Source organism: Chiloscyllium punctatum, chromosome 1 (assembly GCF_047496795.1).
Source record: "Chiloscyllium punctatum isolate Juve2018m chromosome 1, sChiPun1.3, whole genome shotgun sequence".
Classification (NCBI taxonomy): domain Eukaryota; kingdom Metazoa; phylum Chordata; class Chondrichthyes; order Orectolobiformes; family Hemiscylliidae; genus Chiloscyllium; species Chiloscyllium punctatum.
The window spans coordinates 42,433,168-42,455,662 of record NC_092739.1 but is presented as its reverse complement, the minus strand read 5'-3'; the positions used below and the strand labels follow the sequence as shown (position 1 = coordinate 42,455,662).

Genomic DNA, 22,495 nt, shown 5'->3' with positions numbered 1-22,495 from the left:
CACATTCATTAATTTCACACAAGAGAATGCTATTCAGTCAGAATATTAATATAAAAAATATTAATTCTATTCTAGAAGCCTAAGTAATATCACTGCCAACAGCTTGAATGGTCTCAACTTATTCAATGGACAGTCAATAATTAACTACATTAGCATCTAACAAGTTCCGAATTTAGAAGTATAAACGTTATGAGGTAAATATTTGAGTCATCTATGGTCTGACAATGACGATTGAAATTAGTGGCGTATGTATTTCAGGAAAATTATTGCCTATGGGATGGAAAGGGAAAAAACTTGTTGAGTCTAAGAGCTTACCCCTGTACAAAAATCTATTAAGCCTCTGCATGTCAATAAACAGTTAAAATCCCAGGAAACAAATGAAATTACAGAAGCTTGAAGGATATGAAGTAATGTCTCTTTTACGAATTGAATAAACCCAGAAAATCTCAGAGCTCCGTTAAGGCAACAGTAAGGACAATATAGTTTCCCATACAAGCTCCTGGATTTAGGAAGATCAAATCAGCTATTGTTATTACGCATAGTTGTTACCTGATGACTCTAATCACAATGTCATCAGCATGGGCACGATCGAGAACAATGAATAATGTTCCACATAGTCAAACAGGCCTCTCGATATTCATTAATTACAATTATGAGGCAAATATAATAATGTATCCCAAGATGATACACTAAACAATAATCACTGGCCATTTCAACTGCATCATAATTACAATGGCAATTATTTCAGAAGTGACAAAAGGACAAATGGTAAGACTGAATCTTAACGGAAATGGTTAAGCTTGTCAGAAACATTCACATTAAATCAAACTAAAGCTGATCTCTCACCTTGCGGATCATGAATCAGATGAATAGCTGAAAAATTAAATACTTCTGCCTTATTCTTCCTTTTATGTTTCTGTAATAAAATAATTTAAAAATGCATTTAAATCATTATGGCTAGAAACAGAAACATTGTCAGTAGCAAGCCTAAAATCAAGACAGTTAGCCTTAGAAAGGAGCCCAAAGCAAAAGACTACATTTTTGAAGCTTATTACTCTTTATACAATTTTCCTTTCCTTCTTTGAATTTACAAGGTTTTCACACTTATTGAGATATAGGACTGTAGAATTAGTAAACCTAAAATGCCCACGAGATAGCCTATGTCTGTATTAAGCAGTCAATTTCCTTAGCTAATTCTTCACTACTATCAAACTCACGACAGTATTACAGCACTGAGGTTTTTTTTAGAAGAGAAGCCATCCTTTGTTTTCCATACTTCTGACATATTTGAATATGGCTACCAATTTAATATCATCTTGCACTGAATTATCAACAGTTTAATGAAAGAAAGCGATCCAAAAATAGATTGAGACTAACTAACCTCATTTCATGCAAGTCACCTTGAATACATCTTATCTTAATGTGCTTAATCTTAATTCAATTCAATCTTTTCTTAAGTAAAAACTTAGAATTGTCATACATCGGAGGGAATAACTTATTAGAGAGACTGCTGATTTCTCTTCAGACACCCCAGTGTTACTGGTGTGAGCATCTCTCTCTTATTCTCTAAATTACCCTCTTCCTCCTACTCCATGTAACATACTAATTTTAACCAATTGAATTAATAACCTCCATACTGATTATCATTCAACAGGTAAAGTTCACTGATGAAATGAATTGCTTACTTTTAGGACTTTCATAGCCTTTTCCAGTTTCTTTTTGTTTTTTGTAGTTTTCTTTGCTGTGGAATATTTTATGGCGATATCTCGTGTTGTTGGACCTTCATCCTACAAAGAAATTGACGACAGGAAAGCAGTTACTTCTTACTTTTAAACGAATTTACATTAAAAAATCTAATATATAACAGGCAGTTGTCCAGTCAAATCAGAGCATATTCATGTTTATTATCCATTTGTACAATAGTGCTAATCCCATGTATTTGTTCTATTCTCTTATCGAGTTATTCCCTTTTTCCTCAACCATTTATTAATAAATGCTGGCAGAGCCTCTGCTAGTATCTCCAGCTCTGATAATGACTCACTCTTCTTGCTGTAGAAATGTTTTCCTGCTCTCTGACCCAAGTCTCTTCCATCTAACATCTTTATATGCCCTTAACTTGGTTTCTCTCACCAGAGATGCTGCAAAATCTACTACGCCCAACATTTTCTGTTTTATATTTTAGGCTTTCCAGCATCCAGTGTTTCGCTTTTGCATCCATTCCTTCAGTCTATTTGCTCCAAGGCAAAGAACTCCAGTTTGTCAATTCTTTCCTCATGTTTTTAATTAGTCATGCCAGGCAGCATTTTAATGAATCTGTTCTATATTCAGTATTAACTCAATATTACCCTGACAGTATAGAGTCATGATCTACATACATCACCAACACTTCACACCACGGTCTTATGAGAATTAATCATAACTTCATAAATTGTATTTTCAAAACCTTTTGGCATAAAACCCAATACAGTTCTTTTAAAAATATACTGCTTCCACTGTCTTTTGATTCTGAACCTCCAAATTCTTCTGTTCTTTCAGAATTATTAGCTCTGTCTTTATTTTAGTATTGTTTGCACATTAGAGCACCAGTCTTTGTCATTCTATATTCAAATTGCTTGCGTACATATTGATCAGAAGCAGCTCCAGTCTAGAACCCTACCTCTTCCAACCATTCTGAAAAAATGTGCTCAACTTACCTCTATTTCAATGGAAATCTTTTCAAACTTACCTCTGATTCTGAATCGCTCTCATTCTTCTCGTCTTCATCTTTACCCAGAAAGAATTTCAGAGCTCCAACTAAAATCTAAATGTTTAGAAATAAAAGTCTTTTGTATAACAAAGTGAAGACAGCAACAGGAAATATAAAATTGTGACGTTCACAACTTATATCCATTGTCTTTTATGAAGTGGGTTACTGTTCAAAGATGGGAACATGTACACGTGAGATAATCAAGTATTTGAGTGTGAAATCTAAGTAAAGGAGGAGGACAAGCTGAAAGGATGTTACTGGAAAACAAATCTAACACACAATTTGGAAATAAAACGTAATAGAAAGAAGGTTACTTAAGATTCAGAAAAATAAAAAGAATCAAGAAACATTAAACAACTGTAGGTATTAATATAGTTAAAACTGTGGAGAAAAGGAAAAGCATTAGCCAACTAGCAAGAATCTAATATAACTGAAACAAATAAACAATGTTGACAGGAATTAGGATTCCAGCACACTACAAAAAAATGACTTTATTACCAGTAATGAAATTGAACATTGTTGAAAATGTATTGCTGCACTTAAAACCTGTGGACTTTTTAAAAGATTGATTTTAACTCCCAAGAAATGTAGTCTGTGTTTGCATACAGGTTACTTGGACCTACACAGAAGCAGAATTACAGTCATGAATATTCTCAATGATCACTGCTCAACTAACATTACACCACAACACACAAGGAAAGCATCAACTTCAAAAGGCATTCCTTTTAGCTATTCATAAAATGTGGACATAGCTGACTGATCCAGCATTTATTGCCTATTCCGAGTTGCCGAAGGTGGTGTTGGTGAGCTGCCTTCTTGAACCACTGCAGTCCATATTTAGTGTAGGAATACTAACAAAGCTGTTAGGGAGGGAGTTCAAGGAGTTTGGCCCAGAGTAACAGAAGGAAAGATTACATATTTCTAAGTCAGGATGCCATATAGCTCGGAGGGGAACTTGAAGATAGCTGCATTCCCATGTAGCTGCTCCTTTTGACCTTCTGGGTGGTGTTTTCTATGATTTTGAAAGATGCTGTCTAAGAAGTCTTTGTGAATTTCTGCAGTGCATCTTACAGATGGTACGCAATTTTGGTACTGAGCATCAGTGTTTGAGGGAGAGAATGCTTGTGGATGTGATACCAATCAAGCAAACTGCTTTGTCCTAAATCTTCTTGAGTGTTGTTGGAGCTCCTGGCAATTAGGAAGCATTCCATCACACTTCTGACCTGCTCTTTGTAGATGGTAGTCAGGCTTTGGTGAGTCAGGAGATAAGTTACTCGCTACAGGATTTCAAGCCTTGGTCTGCTCTTGTAGTTACTGTGTTTATGTAGCTATTCCAGTTCACTTTCTGTTCAATGGCAACCCACTAGGACATTGATAGTGGGGAATCAATTATGGTTATGCCATTGAATTTCACGGCTGATGGTTAGATTCTCTCTCGTTGGAGAAGCTCATTGCCTAGCACATGTGTGCATGATTGCCATTTGCCACATATCAGTCCAAACTTGGATATTGTCCAGGCATTGGTTCATTTGGACAAGGACTACTAGTGACTGAGGAGATGTGAATTATGCTGAAGATTGTGCAATCATCCTCACTTCTGAGCTTATGGAGGGAAAGCTGTTGATGAAGGAACTGAAGATGGTTTGTCCAACAGCACCATGCTGTGCAATACAAGGACAGCTTCAGAGAAAATCTGGGTGCATTTGTAATACTGCTTGTGCACCAGAAAGTGGAGGTGTGCTACCCCACCTCAACAACCCACCTCCCCATCCCATGACTACAAATCTCCCTGCCCCCACTGGCTTTGGCCTCCAGCCTGTGTTAGGACCTGAACATTTACCCTGCCTTTGCCAGTCCATGGTTCCTTACTTAAATGGTGACACTGCAGTTCACCTCAGGGCTCAAAATCTGTTGTCAGTGAATTCACCAAAATAGGAAATTAGCCCAAGAAAAAGTTAGAATTAACCATTCCCAGTACAAATAAATTACCTTTATAACTCTGGTGTTTGATTTGAACCTCATCAGAGAGATTGCCAGATTTCCGTGGGCAGCCCTCTGCAAGATTATTGGTGAGCACAACCAATTTGCTATTTGCAAAATCTAGGCCAACGTTTAAAAAGCTGTTTTGGCCCTTCATGTCATTGTTGACAAAGACTATTAATAGATTCTCCCATCCATAAATTTTGTTTACACATCTCGTTGCCACAGAATAGCTGCCAACATTGTCAAAGACCTATCCCACCCCAGCAATGCTCTCCTCCAACTTCTTCTGTCAGGCCAAAGAAACAGAAGTTTATACACATACACAAGCAGGTTCAAGAACAGCTTCCTCTCTGCCGTTGTTAGTAGACTGATGAATCTATCTTCAAATAATGGTGATCTTGCCTTGTGCACTTCCTGTGCATGGTAACCAGTATACCTTACTCTGTCCAAGTCTCTTACACCCTATGATCTCCTTGATTTCTATGATCTGCCTGGAATGCTCGCAACAAAGCTTTTCAGGGTATGTAGGTACATGGGACAGTAAATCAAATGAAATATCCTTTCACCTCATGCACCAAGTTCTGTGCAATACGGTTATATAAAATTGCTACTGCTTCTGGTGGATTCATAACAATTTTGGAAAAAGAAAAATCAGTAAATAACTACTGCTTTCATTTAATTACTACATCAAGCATATAGCTCAATTTTTCTGAATACCCAGGGGCAAACTGTCCTAACATATGGCAGTTCACAATTATTAATTCTTTCTTACCTTGGTCACTTTTGAGAAGCAAGCTGTCGTAATGACATTCACAGTTTTTGCATCATTCCTGCAAATAAATCATACGTTTGCTTCAGTAACGTTCAGCATAGGATTCTTCTCCTCATTCTAGACATTTTACTTGACACTCTGAAGGCTTCAAATTCACATCTGAATCTGGGAAATCAGTATTATCAAGTTATTTAATACATCAGAGCTGGTTCTTTTTTTTAACCCACTATCCATCCAGGACAATGCATATATACTGAAAACCTACCCCTTCTGTTCTGTTCCCCAGCTAGGATGACACTAAAGCAAACTGTTGGATCCAATCTGTCTGGGAGAGATTAACTAATTCAACACTGAACAGAGACTAAAACTTGGAATCCATTCATTACACAACTGGTATTCCTTTTGTGCTGTCTCTCATCACCCTATGTTGAGGAAAACAATATCTTTGTTTGTAAAAACATAGGAAACAGAGCAGAAAAGAGGAGGATTAGGACATTTGGCCCATCATTTCATTATGATCATAGCTGATTATCTAATTCCGTACCCTATTCTGCTTTCTCACAATACCCTTTGTTCCCTTTTATCCTAAGAACTATATCTAACATCTTTTTAAATACGTTCAATGTTTTTGGTCTCAACCAGTTTCTGTAGCAGAGAATTCCTCAGGCTTACCACTCTGGGTGAAAGACTCTCACGCTGTCTCAGTATTAAATGGCTCACCCCCATACTCTGAAACAGTGATGCTTGGGTTTGGACTCCCTAGTCATCGAGAACATCCTTCCTGCATTTACCCTGTCTAGTTCTTTTAGATTTTTATTGGTTTCTATGACAGCCTCTGTCATTCCTCCAAACTCAAGTGATCCTAACCAATCCAACCCCTCTTCATACATCAGTCTTCAATCCTAAGAGTCAGTCTGCTAACCCTTTGTTGCACTCCCTCCACATCAGAACCTCCTTCCTCTGATAAGGAGATCAAAACTCTATGCAATACTCCAGGTGTGGACGCACCAAGCCCTATACAATTGCAGTAAGACATCCTGCCCCTTTATTTGAATCCTCTCACAATGAAGAACATTTAGCATCTTCCGGTGCTGCTGCATTTGCATGTGGACTTTCAGCAACTGGTGTACCAGGCCACTCAAGTCTCATTGCACCTTCTCCTTTTCCCAATCTGTCATCATTCAAATAATCCTAATAATCTACCTTTGCTCTCTATGTATATAAAAAGATATATATAAATTTTAAAACAAACAGTCAGGCCCTAGCACTAATTGCTGTGGCACACATTACATTTTGCCAACCAGATAATGATCCATTTATCCTATAATATTTCTTGTTAGCTTGCTAATCATTTATTCTTGCTAACAGGTTACCTCTTAAACCCATGAACTTTTGTTTTCTGTAATAATGTTCTGTGACTCAGCATACCAAATGCCTTCTGGAAATCTAAGTATAGCAGGTACGACCTCTTCCCCCTTTTCCATGTTATTTCTTCATTGAATACCAATAACTTGGTTAAATATAATTTCCATTGCACAAAACCATGATTGTAGAATCCCCACAGTGTGGAAACAGGCCATTTGGCTCAACTGGTCCACACCAAACAGCTTCCCAGTCAGACCCATCCCCCTACACCTGTAACCCTGAATTTCCCATGGCTAATCCCTTTAGCCTACACATCCTGGAACACTCCGGGGGATTTCAGCATGGCAAATCTACTTGTCTTGCACATCTTTGAAATGTAGGGGAAACTGGAGCACCCATGCAGACATGGGAAGAATGTGCAAACTCCACACAGACTGCCACCCAAGGGTAAAATTGTACCTGGGTCCTTGGCACTGTGAGGGAGCAGTGCTAACCACTGAGCCACCATGCATCCCAAATACCTTCAAAGTTTTCCACGTGCCCTCTTATAATGCTTTTAATAGTTTCTAACATGTTCCCTAGGCCAAATGTTAAAATTACAGGCCCGTACTCTTCTGCTTTATCTCCCTCCCTTTTTGAATAAAGGAGTTACATTCACAATTTTCCAATCCAATAGAAATCTTACCCAAATCTAGGAAATTGTGGAATATTAAAACTAATGCATCAACTACCTAAGACTTTTAAGACTTGAGGATGAGGTCCATCAGGACACGAGGACTTGTCTGCCTGCAACTTCAACAATTTGCTCAGCAACACTTCCACAATGACTGTAGCTTTCATGAAGTCCTCCCTGCTATTTCATGATTTACAGCCTTGTGGGATATTACTTGCATCCTCTGTAGTGGCAACTGATGCAAAATACCTGTTCAAATCATCTGCCATCGCCTTATTTTGATTACTAATCATCTTGAATTCGCTTTCTATGAAACCACTGCTCACATTTTAACCTTTTTTAAATCTATATTTAAACATTGACCCATATTGAAACAAAATACATCATCCTCACAGAGCAAGCAGTTTCTAATGACAATTAACCTTAAGGCCAAACTCATTCTGATCAGATTCTACACCTTTCAAAATGCATTTATTGCAACACCAACAAAATTACCATTGAACCCTAGCACAAATAAGGGGCACGAGTGTGGCTCTAATATTAATCACTTGTGAAGCAAAACCAATGATTAAGCTTGAGAATGCTTACAGCATCTGTTTTAGCTGGAAGATAAATAATTGATAATTACCTATCCATGACCTAAAATACAAACTTACCAGATATTTCTTTTGTACAATTCTATCATTACATCCAAGGACATCTTGGCTGCTATGGGGTTGCTGTCCCTCAACATGGTGTACATGAAGTTTTGCAAAATCTGAGATGATACAGATACAAGGTTTATTTAATCCCAAAATATTTAAATTATTTTAAATTTCTGCAATGAAGTATATGCAATTCAAAATACATTTTATGCTGGGGAAAGAAAATCAAAATCAGGAGTTTTTTTTAAATAAAAGAAACAACAATTTTCCTATCAACTGGGAGGCACGATTAATCTGTACTAACTATTGGTGTCACGACTGAGTGTATTTTGGGGCTGCCAGGATATCGGCATTAAAACTATAATTGTGACTTCTGTCAATCTAGAGCCAGAAAATTATACAATTGCCTACACATAATACCAGCAACAAGTTGCTCATTAGATTCCTAAATACTACTTTGAACATGAATTAGGCCTAGTATTATGATAGGAGAAACTACAGCAAGAATCATGGGAAGGATGTAGATTAAAACTGTTTCTATGATATGATCCATGTTAACATGTTTCCGCAATTATGAAATTTTAGTCTATGTCTCTATGTGAAGGCGACACAAGGTTCACTCATTATTTCTCCTTTGTTGTAATTGTAAGTAACATTACTATGTGCACGTAACCTTTGTGTTTGTATAGCTTGCTCAAAGATGCTGGAGAACTCTTCTTTGGCCAAATTTCTACATATCATAGTAAGGCTGGAGGCTTAATTCTTATGCAAATCCAAGCAATAGTGCACTATGAAATGTTTGCATTTCACTTCCAGCAGTTTGGGTTGGATGCAAATGAAAATCACATTCCAGAACATTGTTGCTAACTCCTATAGCTGGAAATTTGTCATGGATGTGATTCTCGTAACTGAAGACACATGTCAGAAGAAACGCATCTCGCTTTGTGACACAATAAGTGACAGGGCTGATCCAGGTCTAATTACTTTTGAAAATAGCCTCACTAAATATCTAAGCCTATTAAAGTTTCACTTATTGGAGTCCTTATACCATTTGTACCTAATTTATGTTTGACTATGTCTCACTTTCCTTTCAGTTTTGTCTATTGCCTTTTCTGTATCATTTAGGCTCTTAATTGCTATTCCTTCAATTCTATTTTCCTTTCTTTCATCTTTTCATTATGTTTTCTCATCTTTCACTTTCACGTACTATTTTTCTCTCTATGGTTGTCGCAACAACAATTATTGGAAACAAAGCAGCAGCATCAGTGGGAGAAGATTGGCAGGAATGTGAAGATGCTACTATATTCCAGGGTCAGAATGCAGAGTTTCTATTAAATGGATTTCGGTATGGGGCACGAGCTTGTGGACTTGTGCATCTGGGTCAGTCAATTGGTCCAAAGTGCGATATGCCCCTTCCTGCTGCAAAACCTCTGCAATTGGGCACATGCTGAATACCTCATTGCACAAATAGCTATACCAACAACCATTTTAAAATGCATAGTTGAGGGTATAATATGGTTCCTCCACACTTGGGAGAAGAAATGGTATATATTCACACTGGGACCCACCCAGTGTGAAAAAGAACAAAATATTCTAACCTGTGCCCTTTCTGAACTCCCCAGGAACTTGAGAAGCCTAGAGTTCTCTGCTACTTTCGCCATGGCAACACCCTGGCCAATCAGGATTGACTTGCCGATGAATCAACATGCTTTTCTCTTGTGGTATAAATTGCTGTGACTGTTTGAAATTTGCCATTTTTATGTTTTGTATGGATGAGAACAAAAAAAAAGAGCTCGGCAGTGTGCCTGCCATTTAGCAATATTCAAAGGTCATAATTTGAGTGCTTGGTATTTTTCTTTTTTAAATATTGGTTGTCTGAAGGTGAATACTGATGAATCAACCATGATACATATTATGCAGACAATGGTTTGCAAAGGAATGCCAGTAAAATTACAGGCACTCACATATATATACACTTACATGGCACATTTTATTCATGGCACTGCAGGAGGGCAAGTTGCAGTGAAGTGAAATATTCACATAAAATCTTAATTTGTAAGATTCTTTGTCATGACTGAGGATAACAACTTATGCAATATTTCCATAATCTTGTCGGAACAAATTAATGCACTTCAACTGTGACGAAGAGTCATCTAAACTCGAAACATTAGCTTGCTCTCTCTTCATGGATGCTGCCTGACCTGCTGTGATCGCCAGCATTTGTTGTTTTCAGTACAGATTCCAGCACCTGCAGTAATTTGTTCCAACAAGATTATGGAAATATTGCATAAGTTGTTATCCTCAGTCATGACAAAGAATCTTACAAATTAAGATTTTATTGTTGTTTCCTATATTCCAATCAACTAACACTAATGTTTTAAGATCACTTCCAAGATCTTAATTCAAAAACCCACTACCATTTAAGAAAAAAACTGCTTAAACATGCCATGAATATATAACCAAGGGATGAAGAACACCTATTAAATATTAAACTCAACACGACAGACATTTTCTCTTGTCCCAAATAAAATGAAATTCAAGTCATGACACTGATTCTAGTTTATAAAATTGAGTTATATTACTCACCGTGTTCATTTTGTTGTTTTTGTGTTTGGCATTGATATTCTTAACATCAGTCACAATATGCATGTACAGGGTCTTTCGCAGGAGTTTGTCTTGGCACCTCAGGAGCTCAAAGAACAACTCTAGCAAACTTGTGGGATTCAGGAGGTTCTTATTTCTCAACAAAATCAAAGCTTTACAGAATGTCTAAAAAAAAGTAGTGAAACAAAAAAAAGGATTAAAACATAAGCACAACATTGAAAATGTGAATTATGCATTTGATGCTCTTGATCCCTTTTCATAGGTTTTTATTCCACTTCAACATCATAAGAAAGTGGATATTTATTCTGGGTAGTAACCAGCCTGGTATGCCAGGGTGGCTAATTTGCTCTCTAAGCAAGCTATAGGATACTGTTGTATTTGTCCAACCCAGTTGTGTAAAATTCATTGCAGGTAAAATTCATCTTCAGCACTAATTGGGTAGTTTAAAACAGGTTGCTGATTCACCACTACCTACTTCTCACTGTACTCAAGTTAAAATGATCATAAATTCCACTACATTCCTGGTCACTCTGCAGTACATCAGCCCATTAATGCACCACCACAGCCAATAATAGCTAATAAGAAAAGCTATCTGATCTCAATACTAGCAGCATGATTTCAACAGTACAGCTCTTAATAAATACACAAACCTGGAATTTAAACTATAACTCAAATATGTGGAATATTTAACCTGCACACATAGCAATTTTTTTTATTAATTGGCACCTATAGGACCTGGATGATCAAATATTCCAGAAAATCAAGAGGCATGCATAACTACAGTACACCCTGACCAAGCAAAGCTTCAAGACATCAACAACCCTCAATCAAATCAATGTAAAAACACAGCAATTAATAGAAATGCAAGGCAGGAGGAATACACATCACTGTTATACTTATTTACAGCATAATTAGATCATGGCATTCAAGATGTATAATTTTCACCAGTTTATCAACAATTCCAGTTAAAACAAAATTTACTCTAAAAGCAAAATGTTACAGTTCTTTAATAGGATTGCAATTAAATTATATTATACAGTATTTGACTATTTTTTTTAAAATAACGTCATTCAGTCCACACTGAAAGCAATGCTCCCAGGCTGATCAGAGTTTTAAATAAAATCACAGGTCAGAATTTTCCATTCAATGGTCTGGTGTGAACAATGGTTGAAAAATATGGAGGGAATTTTAAAAAAACTTCAATGATATTGAGTATTTTTAAAAGATTTTCTGAGTCGTGCAATGGAATAGTGATCACCTTACCTCCAGGTATTTGCATCTCATTAAAGCTCTGAATTAAGTTGTTTATATGTCACTTCCAACCCTCCTCTCCTTCACCAAGACACTAGATGCTGCAAATTCTCACAAGGTATGTCAGAGCAGGAATGTGGTGGTTGACCGACCTACCCACCATTCAAACGTTTGCTCAGATGCTCTCTACACATTCTATGGCCACAATCCTCCACAACCCTGTATCCTCACTGATGAGTAAAGTAAGGCGGAGTGTCAGTGAATAAGAGGATTGGTCTTCTACAGGATGTAGGGAATTTACAAAGTTGGGACTGTGGGGGCAATATGGGACATTAATAGTTAAATAAAGTAGCACAATGGAAAAGGGTGCGATGACTGAAAGATCGTAAGGGCCACAGAAACATCAACACAAAAGATAACATGAAGAATATATGGAAATTAACAAGTCACAAGTGGAGCCTACAAGCAACTTTCACTGAAACAAGTTGGAACTTCACCATATCATATCCAAAGTCAACTATGCAATAACTACACAAAGTAGCTGACAATGCACAGTGATGACAAAAGTAAATTATTGCTTTTTCCTTTCACAGCAGATTAAAACTTTTGGAATTTGAAAGGTAATTGCAGTAATCATCCTTCCACTGATTCAGTAATCCATTTGGCTTGAATTGCAAGTCATTCATTGTCCAAAAACACATGTTAAAAATTGTTTCATTTAATCTTGACTATTAATTACTTTGAGAGTATAAATTACCTCAACATGAGATTAAGTGAACGTAATCAGAACAGAGCATTTGGTACCTGAGGTTTCCATTTCACTAACATATTCCATCGGTTCAAGGTTTGCGTAAACTTTGTAGCTTGGGTGCCAGTTGCCGTGATTATGGGCATGTTTGCCGATCTAGGTGACATCTTCAGTGCTTTGGAACCTCCCATGAAGCACTGCTGTACTGTTTCTTCCGGAATTTATCTGGTTCCATTCCTGCTGCTTCTGGAATCTTGTAAATTATGTTAGTCTTGCACTTGATGGGTTTCGGGTCTTTTGTTCTGGTGAGTTGTTGTCTGAGTGAGGCTGAAAGTTTATGGGCTGCCATGAATCCGATAGATCGAAGAAGACAAGAACATAATCATAGTACCAGTGGATAAAGGCAGAATGATGGTTAGCATGGACAAGACCAGTTAACATTCAGAAAGCTGAGAAACTACTTGCAGATGCCAACACCTGCCTGCAGAGGGAGTATGACCCCATACCTGAGCTAATCAATTCTATCCCCTTTCTTTCCCCTTAAACCTATGCCCTCTAGTTCTGGACTCCCCCACCCCAGGGAAAATACATTGTCTTTTTATCCAGATGATTGTATGGAGTGTTTGGATCCGCTGATAAGATGTTTCAATTTTTGTTGAAATTCCTTTGTCACTTTATGTGAAGGGGTGTCCCTGGAAGTACCACAATAGGCCTAAGTGGTATGTCTGGTTTGTGTACTTCAGGTAACCTGTAAAACTTTGGGGTGTTGTTACCTTCTGGTTTAATTTTTTGTAGGTTCCATAACGTGTTGTTTATTCAATTGATTAGCTCAGGTATGGGGTCATACTCCCTCTGCAGACAAGTGTCGGTATCTGCAAGTAGTTTCTCAGCTTTCTGAATGTTAACTGGTCTTGTCCATGCTAACCATCATTCTGCCTTTATCCACTGGTACTATGATTATGTTCTTGTCTTCTTCGATCTATCGGATTCATGGCAGCTCATAATCTTACAGCCACACTCGGACAACAACTCAAAAGACCCAATACCCATCAAGTGCAAGACTAACGTAATTTACAAGATTCCATGCAAAGACTTCATGAAACACTGTATAGGATAAACAGGCAGACAACCAGCAATCCGCATCCATGAACACCAACTAGCCACTAAACCCCAAGACCAACTGTCCCTAGTAGCCATACACAGATGACATGACCACAAACTCAACCTGGACAACATAATGATAGTAGAACAAGCTAAACAGAGGACAGCCAGAGAATGTTTAGAAGCATGGCACTCATCCATGGACTCCATCAACAAGCACATAGACCGAGACCCAATACACCCACCACTACAACGAACAACTGGAACTGGCAACCAGAAGCAGCAGGAATGCACCCAAATAAATTCCAGAAAACGCAGTACAGCAGTGCTTCATAGGAGGCTCCAAAACACTGAATATGTCACCTAGAGAAGATGAAACGTTGCAAATCAACTTCCCAGCTCGGCAAACATACTCACAACCACAACATTCCATAGGTGATTGACAGTTATTGTGTGGGCACAATGCCTGCAATAGTTAGTCAATTCCATAAGTTTGTGAGACATATGTGCAGTGACAGAGTGATTGGTGGCTCTGTAAGTGTGAGGTCACAGAAAAACAGCAGCATTTACTACAACACTGCACAAATCATTGGCCTTCTTACTGCGCTGCTGGGTGTTACTCCATTTGGAACACACCACTGACCCAGTTGCAATGTGCATCCAGGCTGGTTATATGGTTTATTGTAGTCAGCTGGATGAAAGAGTACTCTCCTTTCCATCCACCAACACTCTATACATAAGATTAGGAGCAAGCTTTTCTTATATCTGGGCCACATTTGGAATGTAGAGGCTCAAGTAGCACAATGTGAAGGGTTGTGCCTGGCTTGCAACCTCTGAGGACGTTTGCAGTTTGGATTCAAATGTGGTGTCAGTGGCGTAACCAGGAGGTCCCAGCAGCGGCAAGACTCCCGTGTCAGCCTGGAGGGATAAAGACTGTTCTTCTCTTCACCACCCATTCCACTATGGTGTCCTCATTCAGGTCCAAGTTCCTGTCCACAACAGAGGGAGTAAGGCTTTTTTTTATCTCTTTGGGTCACAATCTGTGGACAACAGTCAAGTACCGTAGTGTAAAGGGCAACTTCTGGCATGCAGCATCTGAATATGGACCACCATGACATCCCAACAATGGTGAGTACATCCGCCTCTCCATCCACTGGTTTCTAGGAAAGGCACTCAAAAGCCCAGTTGCATAATTACTGAAGCACAGAGCAGAGGGTTATGTGAGAAAAGTTGCCTAGAGCCACGATGGACTGGACAATATGTATCTCACTTATAAAACACTAACTAAAAATGGGAAAATTACACCCATAGTACAATAACTAAAATCAGGAACACCCCAATTTACCAAAATATGCCTCATTTGCTTATCCTTATTTCACATTCCCTGCATTATGAAACAAATGCTGCAATTCTTTTAACCACCTGAATTGTTACAAAACATCTTACAAGGTGAAATTTGATGTCGTGGACCAAGACGGGGCCAACTATCCATCAAAGAGAAACCAAAAGTGTTTTTTAGTTAATTTGTAATTGACAATTGACATCAAAACCAGTTTACCATTCGCAAGTCTGGATCCAGAATTGTGTGGTGGGAGAAAAGGAGGTCTTTCAATTCCTGGGCAAAGTCAGCAAGTTCCGTTGGGTAACAGTGAGCAACCTGTAGAAACAAATCAAAGGAAGACATTCAATCACTTTTAAAGGAAAAGTGAGTAAAATTAAGTATTTTACAATTTTGAAAGGTGGCAAAATGGTTAAGTATAAATTCCTACTTCAATTTGCTATCCAAGGATCCTGGCTGGAGAAATGGGCATGAAGGTTTTGGAATAAGAACAGGTTTAAACATTGCTTCTCCCAGCAAATAGTTTATCAATACTCAAGATTAAAGTCCAATAGGACTACAGATTAGTTGCACAGGGCATTGACACCTATCAAACTGTGCCTTGCAAGAAGTCAATGCCTGCAGGAGGCTGAGAAAATTGTCAAAAAACAAAAGCTCTGAGAAAATCAAGCTCACTATTTTCAATGAACCAGAAATGGAAATTAAATACAAATTCATGACAAAAATAAACATTCACATTCAGGATGCATATCAAATTTGTTCCAAATCTTTAAAGTTACAAGCATTGTGATGTCACAATAAAATAGGGATCCCGCACATTTGATAAAAACAAAATTGTATGTCTGTTCATTCCATGACAAAATTCAAATAGTTCACTACCTTTTTTTCCAATTTTTCAGATATACATTACAGCCTTATATTGCATCTCAGTTATCCAATTATCACACATTCACAAAAGATTGCTTTGTGGAAATTATACACTGCATGAAAAGTGCTTATGTGGTCACCAAATTATTTACTTTTTTAAGGAAGAAAAATGGAAAGCAAAAACAAAAATAAACAGTTCTGCCATGGTAACACATCCAGTTCACACTTATATATATGTTTTCTTGTGGATATAAGTTTGCTGGCTGAGCACGCGAAGCTCGAGGCCCACTGAAGATGTTACCTAGTTAGGTAACGAAACGTCTGGAAATGAACCTCCCAGCTCAGCCAGCAAACTTATACCAAAACCTCAAACTGAGCTGCAAATCTTCTCAAACCTCGCTATGTTTTCTTGTGTTTTGCATGCTCACTGCTGCTCAGGCTTTTCCATCTTCTGAGCAATCTGCTCCCCAATATTCTGCAAAAGTTCAAATTCCAAGATTTTACAATAGTTAATGGCTTTTCTTTTGGGAAATTCCTAGACTTTTCCAGGCCTAAAAAAAGTCATTTACAAATGTCAGGAACGTTGGCAAAGTTTGCAATATTATCCCTGTATGATATTGCACAAGGCTTCTGTTCAATCTTCAGAAGAACATACTGATACTGTTCTTAATCCCACATAAATTCTACTACCAACAACACAGATAAACTTACTTGTGCCAGAAACATCACCAAGTCAGAGAGCTCTTTACTTGGTTTGTCTGGCTGCAGTCTGAAAATCCGCACATTAGACTGGTAGTGATGATACTGCTGTGTGAACTGTAGGGAGAAAGAAAATAAAGTCAGCAACGACAACTGAAATCATTAACAAACAAATTTTGTTTTATATTCATTACGAAAAACATTGTATAGTTTTCTCAATAACTGCAATACTCCTTCCTCCTGTACAAAGTTAAAAATCACACAACACCAGGTTATAGTCCAACAGGTTTAATTGGAAGCACACTAGTTTTCGGAGCGACGCTCCGTCATCAGGTGATTGTGGAGGGCTCGATCGTAACACAGAATTTATAGCAAAAATTTGCAGTGTGATGTAACTGAAATTATACATTGAAAAATTGATTGTTAAGCCTTTCATCTGTTAGAATACAGTGATAGTTTCACTTCTTTCATGTGTAAATCACAAAACCCTTTTCTTTAAAGTTGCATTCTCAGGTTAGCTGTTAACAATGGTGATAGCTAGACAATATGTTGAAGGTGTTGGCCCCCTGTGTTCTCTGTCTATGACCTGATGTTTAGATTGATTCTAATCTAAAAAGTGAGATAACAGATTCTAGTCATCAGGTTTCCATAAGTGACTCAAATGCTTTTTTTAACATCTATTCGATTCAGTAACTGAAATTGTGAAGTCTAAAATAAGGTTTATACAAAATAAAACAATTCACTCAGTTACACAACTACATGATTTACACACTGAATTGTCCACAGCTATTTTCTGAATTGGCAATCTATATTGTTGGAGAAAGTGAGGACTGCAGATGCTGGAGATCAGAGCTGAAAATGTGTTGCTGGAAAAGTGCAGTATGTCAGGCAGCATCAAAGGAGCAGGAGAATCGACATTTCGGGCATAAGCCCTTCTTCAGGGATGAGGAGAGTGTGCCGAGCAGGCTAAGATAAATGGTAGGGAGGAGGGACTTGGGGGAGGGGTGTTGGGAATGCGATAGGTGGAAGGAGATTAAGGTGAGGGTGACAGGCTGGAGAGGGGGTGGGGGCAGAGAAGTCGGGAAGAAGATTGCAGGTCAAGAAGGTGGTGCTGAGTCCAAGGGTTGGGACTGAGAAAAGGTGGGGGGGGGAAGTGAGGAAGCTGGAGAAATCTGCATTCATCCCTTGTGGTTGGAGGGTTCCTAGGCGGAAGATGAGGCGCTCTTCCTCCAGGCGTCGTGTTGCCATGGTCTGGCAATGGAGGCGGCCAAGGACCTGCATGTCCTTGGTGGAGTGGGAGGGGGAGTTAAAGTGTTCAGCCATGGGCTGGTTGGGTTGGTTGGTCCGGGTGTCCCAGAGGTGTTCTCTGAAACGTTCCGCAAGTCGGCAGCCTGTCTCCCCAATGTAGAGGAGGCCACATCGGGTGCAGCGGATGCAGTAAGTGATGTGTGTGGAGATGCCTGCTCCTTGGATGCTGCCTGACCTGCTGCGCTTTTCCAGCAACATGTTTTCCAGCTCAATCTATAGTGTAGGTCACAACTGCGTCATTGTAAATCAGAGACAGGAGATAGGAGCAAATAACCCATAACATTCAGAAAGCTTTGGTTAGAGGTTGTGGTCACTTACCACGCTTACCCTCCCCACTCACCCTAAACACCCCAATTATCTCCTTACATCTCACAAGAGTAGAAGGTTTGAAAATTCAGAGGAATTTGTTGGAAACAACTGCTGGTAGGCCAGTGGCAGCAATAAATTTGTCTGGACTAACCGCAGTTTTAATGTACAATAGCTTAAAACATACCAGAAAACAATGTAATCATAGAATCCCTACAGTGTGGGAGTAGGCCATTCAGCCCAACAAATCCACACCAAAGAAAATCCCACCCAGACCCACTGCCTACCCCTGGCCAATTCACCTGACCTGCACATCTTTGGACTCTGGGAGGAAACCCACGCAGACACAGAGAGAAGGTGCAAACCTCCACATGGATAGTCACCAGAGGCTGGAATCAAATCCAGCACGCTGGAGCTGTGAGGCAGCAGTGCTAACCACTGAGCCGCCATGTCGCTCATCTTTTAGAAAAAGAAAAATGGTTGTCATGGCCACTTAATATTACAATGTTTCTTCATTTTCTCCCCTCCATATCACATAAAAAAAGCAATGCCATTGAGGACAAGGAAGAGAGAAATGGACACTCAGTGTTCGAGCAACCACATCATACATCCTTTTCTGATCAACTGCCCTATCAAATCCACAAGCAAATACTGCAGACACGCCCAATGAGGATTTACAATGGGTGATGCATAAGACACGAGGGTGCTGGAGTAATCAAGAGATGGAAGTGGAATATAACTATAAGTAGAAAAGGCTCTTGCAGGGGCCACCTCCTGGCTCTTGAACTGTACACTCAGATCTTAAGATCTAAAAAAGAAACCACTGAATAAGGACTACACATATGGAAAGGACACTCATGGAAAGCATGAAACAGAGGGACACCACCTAGACTTACAAAGGCATCATAAACACCGACAGTAGGCTCTCTCTGGTAAAGAAAATTCAAGACTTGTTACTGTATCCAACTCAGATTCACTCAGTAATGGGGAAATAATTCAGACAGAATATCAACAAACAGCTTTTTAAATATCTGCACATTCATATACATACATGACTAAAGCCTCTCTTCACCAATGCTATGCTCAAATGCTATGGCGTATGAGACAAGGGACAGAGTGCCTGACTCCCTATCGCTATATCCCTATCACCCTATCACCTTCCCAGCCAGACATTCAAATGTCTGTTCTTGTAGTTACCTGGACAAAACAGGGATTGAGCAATGTTGAAAAAAAGAGTTCACAATATCCAAAACATCAGGGAATCCAGCTCATTCACCCCTATCCCATCCCCATCTCCCAGCACAGAGTCATAGAGTTGTGCAGCATAGAAACAGACCCTTCAGTCCAACTCATCCATGCTGGCTAGATATCCTAAATTAATCTAGTCCCATTCGCTAGTATTTGACCTGTATCCCTCTGTGGGCAGAAAGGTGGCAAATGGAGTTCAATGTGGGTAAGTGTGAGGTGATTTACTTTGGTATGAGTAACAAAAAGATGGGGTACTGGGCTAATGGTCGGATACTTGGTAGTGTGGATGAGCAGAGGGACCTTGGTGTCCATGTACACAGATCTCTGAAAGTTACCACCCAGGTAAATAGTGCAGTGAAGAAGGCATATGGCGTACTGGCTTTTATTGTTAGAGGAATTGAGTTCCGGAGTCCTGAGGTCATGTTGCAGTTGTATTAGACTCTGGTGCGGCCACATCTGGAGTATTGTGTGCAGTTTTGGTCACCATACTATAGGAAGGATGTGGAGGCATTGGAACGAGTGCAGAGGAGGTTTACCAGGATGTTGCCTGGCATGGTAGGAAGATCGTATGAGGAAAGGCTGAGGCACTTGGGGCTGTTTTCATTAGAGAAAAGAAGGTTTAGGGGTGACTTGATAGAGGTGTACAAGATGATTAGGGGTTTAGATAGGGTTGACCATGAGAACCTTTTTCCACATTTGGAGTCAGCTATTACAAGGGGGCATAGCTTTAAATTAAGGGGTGGTAGGTATAGGACAGATGTTACGGGTAGATTCTTTACTCAGTGAGTCGTGAGTTCATGGAATGCCCTGCCAATAGCAGTGGTGGACTCTCCCTCTTTATGGGCATTTAAACGGGCATTGGATAGGCATATGGAGGATAGTGGGCTAGTGTAGGTTAGGTGGGCTTGGATCGGCGCAACATTGAGGGCCAAAGGGCCTGTACTGCGCTGTATTTTTCTATGTTCTATGTTAAACCCTTCCTTTTAATGTACCCATCCAGATGCCTTTTAAATGTTGCAGTTGTACTGGCCTCCACCACTTCCTCTGGTAACTCATTCCATACACACACCATCCTCTATGTGAAAAAGTTGCCTCTTAAGTCCCTTTTAAATCTTGCCCTTCTCACCTTAAACCTATGCCCTCTAGTTTTGGACTCCCCTACTTTGGGAAAAAAGACCTTGGCAAATCATCCTATCCCATGCCCCTCATGATTTTATAAACTTTCTACAAGGTCATCCCTCCATCCCTCCAATCCTGGTAACATATTTGTAAATTCAAAGTTTGGGAGAAGATTTGTAGCTCGGGTGCTCGTTGTTGTGGTTCTGTTCGCCGAGCTGGGAATTTGTGTTGCAAACGTTTCGTCCCCTGTCTAGGTGACATCCTCAGTGCTTGGGAGCCTCCTGTGAAGCGCTTCTGTGCTGTTTCCTCCGGCATTTATAGTGGCCTGTCTCTGCCGCTTCCGGTTGTCAGTTCCAGCTGTCCGCTGTAGTGGCCGGTATATTGGGTCCAGGTCGATGTGTTTGTTGATAGAGTCTGTGGATGAGTGCCATGCCTCTAGGAATTCCCTGGCTGTTCTCTGTTTGGCTTGCCCTATAATGGTAGTGTTGTCCCAGTCAAATTCATGTTGCTTGTGGTCAACAAAGACGGCATACTTAAACTACTGGACTTGTGCCTCACAACACACTTCACATTCAATAACCAAATATACGAACAAATCAACGGAACACCCATGGGCTCACCGATCTCTGGACTCATAGCAGAAGCAGTAATGCAAAGGTTAGAACAAACAATCTTACCACAACTTCAACCTAAACTCTGGGTCAGATACGTGGATGACACCTTTGTAATCATTAAAAACACAGAAATAGAGAACACACACCGGATCATCAACGCCACACTCACAGGAATCCGATTCACTAGAGAGGAAGAAAAGGACAACCAACTCCCATTCCTAGACGTGATGGTACAGAGAACACCAAACGGAGAATTCACCACAAAAGTTTACAGGAAAGCCACACACACAGACCAAGTCCTAAACTATGAAAGCAACCACCCCAACACACACAAACGAAGTTGCATCAGGTCACTATTCAAAAGGGCCACAACACACTGCAGCACACCAGAACTACAAAAAGAGGAAGAGGAACACCTATACAAGGTATTCACCAAAAACAGATACCCTCACAATTTCATCAACAGATGCCTAAGGGAGAGACAACGGAACGAGGACATGCCGCAACCCAAAGGACTAGCCACACTACCATACATCAGGAGCATTTCTGAACTGACAGCCAGACTACTGCGACCACTAGGACTCATAACAGCACACAAACCAACAGCCACGCTCAGACAACAACTCACCAGAACAAAGGACCCGATACCCAACATGAGCAAAACTAATGTAGTGTACAAAATCCCATGCAAGGACTGCACAAAACACTACATCGGACAAACAGGAAGACAGTTAACGATCCGTATGCACGAACACCAACTAGCCACGAAACAACACGACCAGCCATCCTTAGTAGCCACACACACAGACGACAAGCAACATGAATTCGACTGGGACAACACTACCATTATAGGGCAAGCCAAACAGAGAACAGCCAGGGAATTCCTAGAGGCATGGCACTCATCCACAGCCTCTATCAACAAACACATCGACCTGGACCCAATATAACGGCCACTACAGCGGACAGCTCGAACTGACAACCGGAAGTGGCAGAGACAGGCCACTATAAATGCCGGAGGAAACAGCACAGAAGCGCTTCACAGGAGGCTCCCAAGCACTGAGGATGTCACCTAGACAGGGGACGAAACGTTTGCAAGACAAATTCCCAG

At 39.8% G+C, this 22,495-nt stretch overlaps 1 protein-coding gene across 1 annotated transcript in view; it reads right to left on the bottom strand.

Annotated features, from left to right (window-relative positions):
* sdad1 (SDA1 domain containing 1) overlaps window positions 1–22,495 on the bottom strand; it is a 62,588-nt gene that overhangs the window by 32,496 nt on the left and 7,597 nt on the right. Inside the window, exons 2-9 of the mRNA XM_072549229.1 lie at window positions 16,805–16,909; window positions 15,446–15,544; window positions 10,770–10,952; window positions 8,196–8,296; window positions 5,502–5,559; window positions 2,726–2,800; window positions 1,686–1,787; window positions 847–916 (exon numbers count right to left, since the gene is read on the bottom strand). Of these exons, the coding sequence (XP_072405330.1) occupies window positions 847–916; window positions 1,686–1,787; window positions 2,726–2,800; window positions 5,502–5,559; window positions 8,196–8,296; window positions 10,770–10,952; window positions 15,446–15,544; window positions 16,805–16,909 (793 nt within the window). The remainder of the gene's footprint in view (window positions 1–846; window positions 917–1,685; window positions 1,788–2,725; window positions 2,801–5,501; window positions 5,560–8,195; window positions 8,297–10,769; window positions 10,953–15,445; window positions 15,545–16,804; window positions 16,910–22,495) is intronic.